At 48.8% G+C, this 14,978-nt stretch overlaps 2 protein-coding genes across 2 annotated transcripts; one reads left to right on the top strand and one right to left on the bottom strand.

Moving 5' to 3' along the window:
- Positions 1-246: 246 nt before the first annotated feature.
- Positions 247-1,500, bottom strand: LOC134512473 (cygnin-like). Its single transcript, XM_063327849.1, has 2 exons — positions 1,443-1,500; positions 247-380 (listed from the first exon to the last, which is right to left on the bottom strand). Exons 1-2 carry the CDS (start codon positions 1,498-1,500, stop codon positions 247-249), a joined length of 192 nt encoding a protein of 63 aa, XP_063183919.1.
- A 4,149-nt stretch (positions 1,501-5,649) lies between these two features.
- On the top strand, positions 5,650-6,306 carry LOC134513130 (small basic protein 1-like). Its single transcript, XM_063329289.1, has 2 exons — positions 5,650-5,707; positions 6,176-6,306. The coding sequence occupies exons 1-2, from the start codon at positions 5,650-5,652 to the stop codon at positions 6,304-6,306; spliced, it is 189 nt and encodes a 62-aa protein (XP_063185359.1).
- Positions 6,307-14,978: the final 8,672 nt, after the last annotated feature.

Here is a 14,978-nt window from a genome sequence, read left to right as displayed (position 1 = left end):
TCAGTGGGTGTTCAGGCTCTTTTGGTCCTGATGAGCCTTTGGGCTGAGCTTGGAGAATCTGTTTTAACACTTTATGTGGGATCATGGGGACACAAGTAACCACACCACACACACCAGGGTTACATCTCCTTTTTTTCTCTTTTTAATGATTGAGAGGAGGGGATGACAGTTGGGTTAGGCGGTAGAGAAGCCGCTCCCAAAGCCACCGCGCCGCCTCCTCTTCCCCAGAAGCTTCCTCTTCAGCTCCTATTTCCCCTTCCAGCCGGGCGGGATGCAGCAGTAGTACTTGCAGTCGGAGGAGAAGGACCACACGTCCGCCTTGTTGCAGCTGCTGGAGCAGTACCCCACCTTGGGGCAGTGCTTCCTTACCTGCCCGTAGCCTGCAAGGGGGAGACAGAGGGAGAGTGGTTGGGTCAGCGTAGGTGCCTCCTTGCCCCAAAGCAGGAAAGGACCTCAAAGAGCACAAGCCTGGGAAAGTCCTTGTGCATCCCTCTCCCGCCAGCTGGTGACTACAGGGACAGCTGGTGAAACAGGTGGAGTCTGAGAAAGAGATGCTCCCAAGGGGAGAACATTCGTTCCCCTCATGAGGGACAGCCCAAAAGCAAAGTGCAGAAAGATGCTCATCTACGCAAGTTCATAAAGACGCTCACCTGTGTGCGCGTGTGTTTCCTTGTCTTGTACCTCTCCTCAAGGGAGAGGATCAGTGTTCTCAGAGCAAAACAGCAAAAAACACATCAAGCTTATCTCAAAACCTTAGCTGTCCACTCAGGTCTCTGCACTTACATCACACTTTTAAAATTTGCCCTCTTAGTCAGAAATGGCTGAAAGGATGCTGCACAAGTCTTGAAATTGGATCCACAGCAGCCTTCCACCAAATATTCACCATGGTGCTTCAATGAGGGCCAACCAAAGTGCTTGGCCCAGGTGGATGAGAACTGATATCTGAAGGAAGTTTCTAAAGCCTGTCTGGGAGATCTCAGACCAGAATCCCTTTTCAACTCTTGTAAAGGGACCAGGAAGCCTCAGAGTCTCAGAAACGAGCATTAGCAGCAATAACTGTGTCACATCAGTAAGTCAAATTTGCCCAGGACTGTTCCTTGACACAGCAATCGAGTTGCACAGAAGAGTCCCCTCTGGGTCTATGAAAGTCTCTGTGTTCCCAAGAGAAGTGGCCACATCCAGACTCTTGTTTAGCAATTGTCTGGCCTGGGCTCACTCCCAGACTGGACCCTGAAGTTTTAACCTCAGTTACTCCTACACAACTCCCTCTCACATAGGCCTTATTTCATTGTCCCTTGAAAGAAGTCATTAAAGTACCTGGCCAGGTTATAGCAGTCACCTCAGATGGTATTTTCCAGAGCTAAAGTTACTTTAAAATAATCCCAGGTAGTATCAGCTAATATAAGTACGAGCTAATATCAGTTAATCGCTCTCCATCTTACCTGGGGTGGCCAGGGCGACCAGCAGGAAGACAGCGAAGACAAGGTAGAGGAACCTCATGGCTGGAGTTGAGCTGGTATCTCAGCAAGGTTGGAGAGAGGAGTCTTGGAGGGAGCTCGAAGGGAGGAGATGGCATACAGGGAGGCTGCGGCTGCTGGTTTTTATAGAGCGTTTCCCTGCAGAGCGGAGGATGCTGGGGAGACACGGGAATTCATCCAAGGGCTGGTTTTGGCTGGACATGCAGTGATGGCACGAGCACCAGGATTTCCCACGTGCGGCCAAGTGTGCTGGCAGCCACCTCCTGCCCCCAGAGCTGGTTACCCAATATCAGATACGATATCAGCACGCTGGCTTTGATGAGAGCACAAATGAATAGGGGGTGTCAATAGCAGAGTTGTCAGGGCTGGTGGGTCAGAGGGACCTGATGGAGATCTGCGGGTATAATGATGAGGGGAGAACGAGATTGGTATCGCAGGGTTTCAGGCCTTTCCCAACCTCTGGCAGAGATGCAGCTGCATGCAACAGGGCTGAATTGTGGCCACGATGCACCGATAACTCTCCCTCCATTGTCCAGACTGGTCACCGCGTGGGACCGTTGGCTTGGAAAGAACCCATGTTCCCATCGCCATTTGTGAAGGGAACCATGTCTGCAAAATAAATTTAGCAAACACCTCGTTCAATGTAGTCTCTTTTGTTGTCCCCTCTCACCCTTCTGATGGATGGGCAGGAGCACTGGGGCTGAGAGCTCCCGGGAGCCTGGATGAGCCGACCACTTGCAGACACTTTGATCATCACCTCACAAACCCTCCAGACAGATCTTGGGTTCCAAACATGAGCAGAGCTCTGCAAAGGAGCTTTTCCAACCCCAGTTCACTGGGCTGTTTAATAGCTTTATAAACAGACAGAAAAAAAGAGGCGGCTGGTGAAGGGACAGAAGCTGCTGCGGATGCAAAATTTCTGAATACCATCAAACCTAAATCTGCAAAGGGCAGCAGAAGGATCTTCCAACACTGAGTAACAGGGCAGCAAAATGCAAAATGGTGAATTGGTGTCGGTGTAAGGTTGTGAATTTGGAAAAATACACAATCTCTGTACAAATGATGGGACTGAATTACCTAAAGCCAGTTAGGAAGGAGGTTTGGGGATCCTTGAAGAGAGTGCTCTGAAAACAGCAGAAATGAGCAAAAAAAAAATGGAAAATTGTACATTAAGAACTTTTAAGAAAGTTATTAAGACAAAAGAAAACTGTATCAGTCTATGGGGTATTGCACGGTGATGCATGCGCTGCTCATCTCCCAGCCCCTGATGGCCTACAGTAGGGCAAGAAGAGGTTAAAAGAGGGGTGGCAAAGCCAGAGACTCATTTCCATAAAATTAAATATCCTGGCACTCTTCAGGGCAGGGAAGAAACACTTATTGGAGGTGTACCACAGGGCTGTAAAAATTTTAGAGCCTTAAAGAAGAGAACTCTAGTTCTCCAATTTTCATAACCCAAGGAATACGTAAGATGAAATGGTAAATCACGCATTTGTTGAAAAAGTAACCCAAAAAAGTCCTCTTTCACCCTGAGCATAGCTGAAACGTGGAACTTGCTGCTCCAAGTCGTTTGAAAGGTCAAGTGACAAATGTATGGAAAAAACAATTTATAAATTAATGAAGCAAGTACAAAAACCAAAATTAGATATAAAACCTTCTTGAGGGAGCCACCAAACTTCAGGTTACTGGAGGCTGAGGAGTTGTTCTGAGTGAAAACATGTTCTTGGGCTCCTTCCCAGGCACTTGCTTCTGCCCAAAACAGGTTCTCCACTCTGACTTGGCTCAGCCTTACCTTCCTCTCCGTGATCTTATTCGAGTCCATAAGCTGAGCAAAAGTAAGTGTGAGGGGACTGTGGACTTCATCTGTTTCATCACCTCTGTTTTTAAGTGTTGTTCTCCGTAATTTTTTCTTTAAGACCTTCAGTGATGGTGTTTCCACACTCCGTCCACACTATTCAATCCTTTCCGCTGCCGTACAATCCAGTCATTGCACCGTTTTCCCCATATCTCCACTAAGGACCTCTCGCTGTGACTTCTCGTTCTGGCCACCAGGAGAAGACCATTCCTTCCTGATGTATTGCCTTTTCTGGATTTGAAGACTGTCATGTTTTCCATTGTCTTTTCTTACCTGATCAACGTTATTCCACTTTCTTGCAGGTCACATCTTCTTGACCTTTTGCCACTTTCTGAGCTCCCTTCAGCCCTTCCACTGCTCCCACCGTGTACAAAGCCGGACGGATGCACTTTCCAAGGGGTGCACAGTGCAGTGGGTACGTCCTGTGTTTTACAAACTCAGCTTTTGTTTAAACTTGTAAGACAATTGGTGCTGGTTTCCCAACACCATGACATTGCTCATTTGTGCCTACCTCTGATCCACTGCAACCCAAATTTTCCCTGCTGAAATGCCATGCAGCCAGAAACTCCTTGTTCTGTATTTTCCAGCTGATTATTCTAGTCTGTACAGATATGGTAACTCTCCCTATTACTTAACTATATTTTTTTCATCATCTTTTTAACACAAGAAGATCCACAGGAATGCTAATCCTGTCCTCTAGTGCTTTGCAGTCCCTTTCAACTTCTTATTTGTGAATTTAGTAAGCACATTCTCTAGACAACCCAGAAAATTATTGGGCAGGATAACCTGGACGCACAACAGATTTCTGATCAGATGTGGTGTGACAATGCATTACCTTAGCTTCACTTATGTATTTGCCTACATCCTCTCTAATCAGCATCAGAGTCCTTTTTGAAAGACTCCAGGCAAAATACCCAAATAGGTCTCAGATTAAATGAGTGTGATGAAAATCAGGCCAAGTGCAGGGTCCTGCACATGGATTGGGGCAACCCCTGGTATCAGTACAGGCTGGGGGATGGAGGGATGGAGAGCAGCCCTGGGGAGAAGGACTTGGGGGTATTAGGGGGTGAAAAGCTGGACATGAGCTGGCAATGTGCGCTGGCAGCTCAGGGGGGGCTGCATCCCCAGCAGCGTGGGCAGCAGGGCGAGGGGGGGATTCTGCCCCTCTGCTGCGCTCGGGGGAGACCCCCCTGCAGTGCTGCCTCCAGCGCTGGGGCCTCGGCACAGGAGAGACACGGAGCTGTTGGAGCGGGGCCAGAGGAGGCCCCGGAGATGCTGGGAGGGCTGGAGCCCCTCTGCTGGGAGGACAGGCTGAGAGAGCTGGGGGGGTTCAGCCTGGAGAAGAGAAGGCTCCGCGGAGACCTTCCAGCCCCTGCCAGTCCCTCAAGGGGCTCCAGGAAAGCTGGGGAGGGACTCTGGAGCAGGGAGGGGAGCCACGGGACGAGGGGCAATGGTCTTAAACTGAAAGAGGGGACATTTGGATGAGATATTGTGAAGAAATTCTTTGGTGTGAGGGTGGTGAGCCCCTGGCCCAGGTTGCCCAGAGCAGCTGTGGCTGCCCCATCCCTGGAAGTATTCCAGGTTGGGTTGGACTGTGCTCTGAGCAACCTGATCTAGTTGAAGATGTCCCTGCTCATTGCAGGGGGGTTGGACTAGATGGCTTTTGAAGGTCCCTTCCAACCCAAACCATTCTATAATTCTATGAAAATGTTGCAGAATTTGCACTTTTGGGGGAGATCCTTGAGGAACCTCACTGCCAGCGCACTGGTCAGGGATGAATGCACCCTGAAAACTACTCCCCATGATGGACTTGATGCCTCAGTATTGTCCATTGTGTCCGTGCCTTGCAGACAGTGTCCAGAGCTTATCAGAAAGGCACCCAGACTTAATTCCTGCCCCTCGGGGCATCAGCTCTGCTCTCGGCAGCCCCGGCTGGCGCTGGCTCGAGCAGAGCCGTGCCTGGTGGCTCCATGCGTGCTGGCAGCAGAGTCCTGGCAGCCGGATCTGGAGGAGGGGGAATTGCTCCCTTGTGTCCGGGTCAGTGAAAGCGGCCGGCGAGCGGCGAGGAGAAGCCCACTGGAGCATGGACCTGGCTGCCAGGTGCCTTTGTGAGTGGGACCAGCGGGTCGGGGTGACATTGCACACACCGGCAAGCAAACAACGTCTCTTTGGAGATGGGTTTGCTCAAGTTTCTCCTCCTGCTGTGCCGCTTGTGGCAGGAGTCCCTTTATAAAACCCAGCGCCTCCAAGATCCCCCACCGTGGCCATCTCAGACCTGCTTTGCTCCCCGTGTGCTGAGATCTCCGCTGGCCTCCAGGCATGAGGGTGCTCTGCGTGGTCTTTGCTGTGCTCCTGCTTTTCTCCTTGGCCACCCCAGGTAAGACAGCAACACTTGGTGGGGAGAAAGGGGGGCTGACCCCAAGGCTGGGAGTTGGAGTGCCTGTCCCCTCTCCAGCCTTTGTGCCTTGTGGTGGAGGGAGGTGGATCATCTCACCCAGCTTTGGCAGTGGAGCTCAGCTACCTGCAGCTGGCTCTGGCTCACGATTTACCCAACGTAGCTCACACAACCAATTTGGGATGAGATGAATGCTGCACTGCAAATGCCTGTCTCTCGTGCCCATCCAAAGGGATCCTTGTAAGCTGCAGTACTGACAAACTTAGACAGAAGACCTTTAAGAGTCCAACAGTCCCCCAGCTAAATGGGGACAGAAAGAAAGCATGGGTCCCATCCTATGTGGGTTTGAAACTGAAGGTAACCTGCAAGGAGATAACTTGTGGGTCGCTGCTCTCCTGTGGTGTCTGACGTTTCCTCTTATAACCCATCTCTCTCTCCCTCCCATCGCAGGGTACGGGCAGGCCAAGGGCGCTTGTGGTGGGTACTGTTCCTACCTGTGTGCCAAAAGGGACGAGTGGACTTTCAACCAGTCCTGCGGGAAGATGTACTGCTGCATCCCCCCACCCAAAAAGGGAAAATGATCGTGGAGGAGTCCACCCAGGGAGGAAGAGCAGCACTGGCGGTGGGGCTCCCAGCACTGTATTCACGGTGCGACAGAGACGGTGTTCACTGCTTTGAAGTAAAGAAGGGCAGACATGATTTCTGTGTGCTGTGTGGTTTATTCACCCCCCCGGCAGGGCAGTGCCAGGACCTACCTGGGCCGTGATCATGACACACCTCTAACAGCCCTGGACATTTCTGACAGCCCCAGACCCGTGACACTCAAGTGACACACTGGAAAAGGCTTTGGGATATTCCCATTGCTTCAAAACAGGCTGGGAGAAGACTGCTTAACGTTGGGTCTCCCTTCACAGAATCATAGAATCATTCAGGTTGGAAAAGACCCTTGGGATCATCGAGTCCAACCATCATCTCCACTCTACAAATTCTCTCTTACACCACATCCCTTAACACCACATCTAAACGAGTCTTAAACACATCCAGGGATGGTGACTCCACCACCTCCCTGGGCAGCCTATTCCAGTGTCTGACCACTCTTTCTGGGAAGAATTTTTTCCTAACTTCTCCACAAGTTGAACCCCAGTTTACTTTTAGGGGACACAACAGCTCCCAGAGCCCCATCAGTCCCATTCAACCCCCGCACTGGGGGCTTCAGTCCTATTGCAGGTGTAGAAACTGGAGGCAAACAGCCTCTGCCTTCCCCTTGTGCCCCAAAATCCCCCTCCTGGGGTGCCTTTAGAGCATCCTCACCCCAGTGCAGCCACTCAGGTTTCCTGGTTCTGTGGCTGTCCTGGACACCCTTGCACAGAGCAGGTGACTTTTTCAATGTTGCCCGTGACCAGATTACTATATTGACTGTGACCCTTTGGGGGTCACCATTAATGGAAGAAAAGACAAGGAAAATCTCAGTGTCCCCTCCACTGTGTGATACACCGTTCACTCCAGGCTTTCTGCAGGGGGACAGGGAGCGATCTGGTGTTGGGTGGCTCAGAGAACCCTGGCAAAGGGCAGCCAGACAAGCCCCAGGAGCAATATTAGAGGCGAGATGTTTGTGTCAAAAAGGATCAACTCCCTGACTGGCGCATGGAACAGAAAACAGTCCTGTTTCCCTGAAACCCCCCAGGAAAAAGAATGTTTCCATCCATGGGGACTTTTAAACCCAGAAAAAGGCTACTACACTGGTATTTGTCAGACTGAAGGATGCTGCAAGAGAAGAGAGGAGATATAGGCCTCTCCCTTACTTAAAGTTTGCTTAATTTCTGCAGGGCAAGGTCTGTGTCTCCTCTCTTCTGCAGCATCCTCTGTGGTCAGCACAGTTCTTGGCACTACAACCAGTACATGGAGTTGCGGGGAGAGTAATTTTTTCCTAAGGCTAATTTCTCTATTTGTTCAAAACTCCTCCCATTGCCAGGGCAGTTCGAACACATGGTGTCTGCAGACGTGTCCCTGCTGACAACCAGAGAGGCGAATCCACCCTTTGTGTCTGTATGTCCTACCTAAGCTGCTCCAAGGGGCTCGCTGCCAACCACGGGGGTCCAAATTACTGTGTACCGGGCAATTGTGGGGCAAAAAAAACCCAAAACCTAGTGAGCAGCCTTACGATCCTGTATTTTATCCTTAGGACATAGGATAAATGTGAAATGTCATAACTTTAAAAACCTCTATCAGTTTAAAGACTGACCAGGGGTACAGGAATCCAGACAAAGCTGTGGGATTTCTTATGATATTTTTCTTGATAAGAGGAATGAGTCTCCGTGCAAACTAGGTGCATGACGTGAGATACTGAGAGTGAGGGGGTTAAACATCTCGTCTACAGAGGCTGAGATCAGGCAGGGACAGGCAGCAGGTAAATGTCACACTTGATACAGGATGGCCCATCAAGAGCCACAGACTGCTGTCTGGGAAGCAGTGATTCATCAAGCTTCACCTGACCCCAGACAACAGGATATGAAAGAGGGAAAATTCACCTGAAACAGCCATGTGCAGGTGAGAAGACTTCACAGACACGCAGGGTTGAAAGTCTGACAAAATAATAAAAATGGCGAAAGGAAACAGCGAGCAGAAAAAAAAAAAAAAGAAAAAAAAAAAGCCTTTTGCCATTTCTTTCACATTTTTCCCCAAGACAAAAATAAGAATGGTGTGAGGAGAGTGAAAAGAAAAGCCATGTGAAAGCGAACGAACTGCAAAATGGGTTTTTGAAGTGGTGCCTCTCGCTCTGCTGCATCTCCAGCATTCAGAACGTTTCTTGCACCTACAGAAAGTTTCTAAACCCAGTAGTTTATTTTGAATTTCTGTTGTTGGAGAATGACTTTTCCCTCCTATTACTGCCCCTGTCTTCTGCAGACGTGCAACCTCCTGGGGCACCTTCTTGGGGAGCAGAGGGACCCTCCAACTGCACTGAACAACGGGTGGAAGGTGTGGGTCCTGTTTTGGGGGTTTCAGGCTGGAATTTGACATGGGTGTAATGCAAGGAGAGGGAGGAGACAGGCTTCCTTCATCTTCAGATCCCACCTCTTTATGGGCAGAAGGTTGGACCTGGCATCCCCAAGAGGAACCCAGCACACCCTGCAGTAGAGAACCTCTCAACACACAAAAAACAGGGTTTTTTTTCTCCTAAAGAAGAGGCAGAAGGAAATTGCCTGGCTTCTTTTGCCCTAGTGCCCTGAATGCTACCCTGCATTTCTCAGTGGCAGAAGTTGCACGTGTTGCAATTGGGGGGTTCATCCCTCCACTGATGTCAGGAGCAGGGAAGGCAGTCGGGACACAGCTCAGCTGCACAGAACGCTTAGCATTTCATACACATGCACTTTGGGCTTATATTAAATATGTTTTTCTCTTTTTCACCTCTTTCAGAACAGCAGGGCGGCCATTTAACTTTTCCACAGTAAAAGGCACTCAAAGTATCAAGAAACTCTGTTCTACCTGTCCTGAGAGCCAGAAAATGTCCAAAACCTCACTGGGCCACTCTTCTCCTCTTGCAATGGCAGAGCACCCTGCAGGTGCTATGGGTTCCTCTTCGGAAGAAGCGAGCGAGGAGCGGGGAGCAAGGGACACCGGCTATTTGCCTATGGCAAATGTTTTTGGTTGCAAAAGCGTTGTCTCCGTTGTGCGGAAATGTTATTTGTCTGAGTTGACTTCACCGAAGGAAAGCAAAAGGCCCCTCTGTGAATGGCATCCAGGAGATTCCCACTGGCTGCCTTCGGGGGCAAAAGAGGAGCTGCCGGAAAAAACAATTTGACTGGCCTCTTGTAAGGATGGTCAATGGTAACAACTTAATTTTGGTAGGAGACAGCCCAAAGGCTGTTATTCCAGCTACACAAGGTGCGTTTTTTCTGCAGGGAAAGCAGACCAGATGGAAATCATAAGCTTGCAGAGAGCACGTCAGCCAGTCCTACTTACACACACACTCAAAACAGGGAGGAGAAAGCTACTGGAGATTATGTATTAGGGGGAAAAAAAGCCAAAATGGCAGGAATTGTGGTCTGATGTCTGAGAAATCAGTGATAATAGACTGGTATTATAAGAGAGAAATAGTCAGCTATTACACCAACAAGAGGTGCTTCCTAGGGCTGAACCTTCCTCTTGGCATCACAAAGCTGAGCACCTGAAAAAAGCATACAATCAAATGAAGTTGCATACATGGAAGGTGTTGGTGGCAGTTTCGGGCTTTCAGAAGACAAATGAGCACAGAGTCTTAAAGCAGTAATGCCCAACATCACGCATTTCACAGCGTCACACTGAAAGTGTGTTACTTGTTGCTCTGGAGTCCTCAGCACGAGAAGGACACAGACCTGTTGGAGCAGGGCCAGAAGAGGGCCACAAGGATGATCAGAGGGTTGGAGCCCCTCTGCTGGGAGGACAGGCTGAGAGAGCTGGGGGGGTTCAGCCTGGAGAAGAGAAGGCTCCACGGAGACCTTCCAGCCCCTTCCAGTCCCTAAAGGGGCTCCAGGAAAGCTGGGGAGGGACTCTGGAGGAGGGAGGGGAGCCGTGGGACAAGGGGAAGGGTTTTAAACTGAAAGAGGGGAGATTTAGATGAGATTATTAGGAAGAAATTCTTTGGTGTGAGGGTGGTGAGCCCCTTGCCCAGGTTGCCCAGAGAAGCTGTGTTTGCCCCATCCCTGGAGGGGTTCAAGGCCAGGTTGGACGGGGCTTGGAGCAACCTGGGCTGGTGGGAGGTGTCCCTGCCCATGGCAGGGGGATGGAACTGGATGATCTTTAAGGTCCCTTCCAACCCAAACCATTCTGTGATTCTATGTTGGATGGTGTTTTGGGTATGAAGGTGGAAGATAGGGTTGGAAGACACAGACTTGTCTTTCCAGAGTAGAGCTCGGGTACAGAGGATCTCAGAAACTGTGCCCAGACCTTGTCTTGTAGGGCATTAGCTGCCCAGAAGTGAATTTCTTGGACAAAGGTATCCAGGTGTGAACAGATATCCAAGGAAAAAAGAAAACACTTCTTCCCTAGTGGGGTCAGTCACCATTACTGCTAAAAATACGGCCTCTTTTTCATTGCAATTTGTTCATATTATAAATTCCAGCTATGCCGAGAAGCAGATTTATATCCTGGAAAGCTCCTTTTCTAGGAGAAGGAGTTGAATATTTATACCTTAGGAAGCCAGTACTGATAAATTACTGGATTACAGGGTTTTCATTTGTTTACGGGGAGAAAACACCAGCTACAGGCTCACTGACCTAGCGGCAGGAGACAAAGGTATAACAAGTGATTTCTCCGCGCTGCCTTTGGCACGCTAATTAACAGAGAAACGGCACTCGGGTCTGACGAACGTACTGGGCTTGGTTCGAGGTTTTAACCTGGGAGAGCTGCTCCGCAGCACAGATCATACGGTACTTACGCTCCACATCTTTGCAGGAGCAACAGGGGATGAAAAGGCCACTACTTCCGTGCTTAATTTCAATAAGGGAGCTACATAAAAATGGAGAAATTGTTAAAAAGAAGACAAAGGGGACAGCTAAAAGAGTTAAATCCTTGCAAATAGATTCTTTGCAAGCACCGCGGGAGCTATTTAAGGCCACGATATTGGAGACTCAGAGAAAATCTATGACACCTATTAAAAAAAGCCCTGAGAAAGAGCGAAAGGAAAAGGTCATAGCAGAACAGTGGGATGAGGGAGCCCGTTAGAAAGAAGAAGCTGAAATTGTGTCCAAACACGCAAAAATAGAAAAGATAATAAACTGTGCCTGACAAAGTGTAAAACACAATAAGGCGACTCAGCAGAGAATTGCAGGAAGAACTTGCAAAAGGCAAAGAAACTTCTTAAAATAAGTCCTTTTTTTTTTTTTTTTTTCCCCGCAAACACATCAGGAAAAGGAAGCCTGATGAAGAGCATGTAGGGCAGGAGATGGTCAGAGCAGTAAAGCTAATGAAAGCTAAGGCCACTCCATGGGAGCTAAATGAAATACTTGTAGCTGTGTTCACCTTGCAGGAAAGAAGGGAGGTCTTCGTGCTGAACTCTCCTTTGTGGGGACTCATCAAAGGGCTTGTCTTAAATGTAAAGGAGGTGGAAGAGAGGAAATCAGCAGCGACAAATCACCAGCGCCCAGATCTTCTCCCCAAAAAAAGTCCTAAGGGAATTCAAGGAGGAAATAGCTGCCCTCCTGACCGCAGTGTGTGATCTATTGCTTCATGAAATTTACTGTGAGAAGATGGGGAGATGCTGATGTTATCAAAAAAACCAACCAAACAACTTAAAAGCACCTATAGGATTGCAAGCCAGGATTGTGCCAGTTATGACTATAATAACATGGGTAAAAACAGAGGAAAATCACGTCTAGAGCTCCCTGCTAGAGCTCCCTGGAGGAGGCAGCAGACTTGAGGACCAGAGAGAAGGGGATGCAGGAGGTGGGGACCAGCACTATGGGGCCGAGTTGCAGGAGATGGAGGTCATGGAGAGCACCATGGGGAGATCATTGATAAGGCTACAGTGGCAAATCAGATCATTAAAGGTTTGGAAAAGATATTCTAGGTATAAATTCTTTACTGTGAGGGTGGTGAGACATCCAATCAGGCTGCCCAGAGAAGCTGTGGCTGCCCCATCCCTGGAGGGGTTCAAGGCCCGGGTGGCCGGGGTTTGGAGCAACCTGGTCTGGTGGGAGGTGTCCCTGCCCAGGGCAGGGGGGTGGAAAGGGATGATCTTTAAGGTCTCTTCCAACCCAAACCATTCTGTGATTTTATGGAAAAGGGGTTGAACGAAAAGATGGCAAAATTTGCTGCTGGCACTGTGTTGCTCAGGGTCGTGAAGGTGATGGCTGTGGAAGGACCTCGCTGGTTTGAGCGCCTGGCTCGTCAACTGGCTGATGAAATTCAGAGCAGATCGATGTAGAGTGATGCACATAGGAAAAATCAAACTAAATGTGTATGTCAAATGAATGGCCCTACATTGTTTATTTCATTGCCCAGTAGAGACCGGGAATGCAAGTAATTAGGAGAGGAAGAGAGAAGAGGGAACGGCATCATTACACTGTATTGCTTGATAAGGGAATCAAGGGACTGGAGCACCTCTCTGCTGAGGAAAGGCTGAGAGACCTGGGGCTGTTTATCGTGGAGAAGAGAAGACTGAGAGGGGATCTCATCAATGCTGACCAATATATAAAGAGCAGGTGGCAAGAGGATGGGGCCAGGCTCATCTCAGTGGTGCCAGGGGACAGGACAAGAGGTAACGGGCACAAACATGACCATAGGAAGTTCCACCTCAACATGAGGAGGAACTTCTTTGCTGTGAGGGTGGCAGAGCCCTGGCACAGGCTGCCCAGAGAGGTGGTGGAGTCTCCGTCTCTGGAGACATTCCAGCCCCGCCTGGACGCGTTCCTGTGCCACCTGCTCTGGGTGACCCTGCTCTGGCCGGGGCTTGGACGGGATGATCTCCAGAGGGCTCTCCCAACCCCTGCCAGTCTGGGATTCTGTGATAAATCCTGGGAATTTTAGCCAGAAATTTTGGTACCCTTTATTGATTTATTTATTGCTCTTTTTTGATTTCCTTGTTTCAGTGTTTACCTCCTGGTTGTGACAGCTAATGTGCTTGTGCAAGACGAGGGAAGAGTTGGAGGCACCGAGACTCGTATGTGCCATTCGGAGAGCAAAGTCTGAAGTCTGGTGAGCCTCCAGCCTCCCTCTTATCGGGGAAGCATCAACTAGAAAAAGCCCTGACGGGTCACTGCTTTGCTATTTGTACAAACTGCACTCAACCAGAAAGGTCCAGGTCCCGATGCAAAAAAGCCAGTGCAGACCCTGCCCCGGTCGCCGTCTGCGATTACACGTAGGTACGAGTGACAGAGAAGCAGATGGGCATATTAACACGAACCATCGGACCAGACGTTTTCATTATGCCTGGCGTTCCTCTTTCTTCCAGGGCAGATGTACTGACTGTCACTACCAGAAAAGACAGATCTTTAAAATATATAGCACCAGACAATATGGTAACTCCAGATTTGTGTGGAAAGTGGTTTTTTTTTGGTTTTTTTTCTTTTGCTGCTCTGTGCAGCTTGTTTCCTTTAAAATGTTTCTGCATAAATCATTATATTTCACTGAAAATAAGACTTAGAGAAAATCAGTGGGGAAAAAAACCCACAACATCTTACAACCAGGATGCAAATCTTTATCACCCTGCAGCTTGCAGAAGCAGGGCTGATAAAACACCCTTTCTTTTGGAGCTGCAATTTATGGTGCTCTTTTAATGAGTACTTACCATAATTTCTGCCAGATATGAAAGACAAAAGATTTCTCCCCAAACACCTGTCCTTTCAAGATCCCCTTTTCACCCATGAAAGCTTCGCATGAGAGGGGTGAATAAAGGACTGCATTAAAGTGACACAGTTTTAGACGGAAAACAACAGCAATTCATGATGACTTCATTATTCCACTCCTGCACACGTTCTGTTCTAGTCTATAAATATGAGGGTATCTCTGCTTTGTCCCTGAAAAATATGATTTCTTTTCCAAATTTGTCTAGAGTCCTTGTGAACCCCAAGCCTGAAGGCCCCTCACTTTTTTTTTTTTTGCTTTTCTTACTAAATTCACCTGTCAAAGAGAAGGTATTAGAAAGGAAATAGGGATGATGACTGAAGGATCCTCTGCTGAGATAGTGAGAATTTCTGCAGCGGCTTCAGGGTACCAAGACACATGGGTGATTCAAGACGTGCAAAATAACATGGGCTCACGTACAGCGAATCAAGCCCGGGATAATTTTACAACATAGAGAACTACAGTTTCTCCAGGGTTGGTGAGAGGGTTTTTTGACCACACCAAAGTTCACTGGGAGGTCAGAGCTGTCAGAGATGTGTTGGGTTCCCCAAATTGTTCCTTTTCTAGGAAAGACCCTGTGGGAAAACAAAACGGGCAGTTTACAGCCTCTTTATTCATCTGCTGCAGAGATTTTTGTTACATGTTTCTCTTCACCTTTCCAGTCATCCATTCCACATCCGAGGCCTACAGAGGTCATCGGAAATGGTATTGACTTTATTCAAGCTGGTTATGTATTTACTGGAAGAGAAGGAGGTGGAAGCTTGCCATGGGCCAGTGTGGGTTTATCATGGTTGCAGGTAGCTCCTTGAACACCGTTGGCAACTGTCTGTCATCACTGGGTGGTCTCTCAGCATTCTGTTTTAGGTCCCTCTATCTGCATTTTTCACTTTTACCAATCCCTGCTTTATTTCATTGTATTCCCTTACAATTACCC

Source organism: Chroicocephalus ridibundus, chromosome 3 (assembly GCF_963924245.1).
Source record: "Chroicocephalus ridibundus chromosome 3, bChrRid1.1, whole genome shotgun sequence".
Lineage (NCBI taxonomy): Eukaryota > Metazoa > Chordata > Aves > Charadriiformes > Laridae > Chroicocephalus > Chroicocephalus ridibundus.
This window is presented reverse-complemented; position numbering and strand designations above follow the sequence as displayed.

Bases quoted from the DNA above. Each gene is read 5' to 3' on its own strand.
- LOC134512473 (XM_063327849.1), bottom strand. From the start codon at position 1,500: ATGAGGTTCCTCTACCTTGTCTTCGCTGTCTTCCTGCTGGTCGCCCTG. The intron at 381-1,442 runs GTAAGATGGAGA...TCCCCCTTGCAG, and splicing joins GGTCGCCCTGGCCACCCCAG to GCTACGGGCAGGTAAGGAAG.
- LOC134513130 (XM_063329289.1), top strand. From the start codon at position 5,650: ATGAGGGTGCTCTGCGTGGTCTTTGCTGTGCTCCTGCTTTTCTCCTTG. The intron at 5,708-6,175 runs GTAAGACAGCAA...CTCCCATCGCAG, and splicing joins TTTCTCCTTGGCCACCCCAG to GGTACGGGCAGGCCAAGGGC.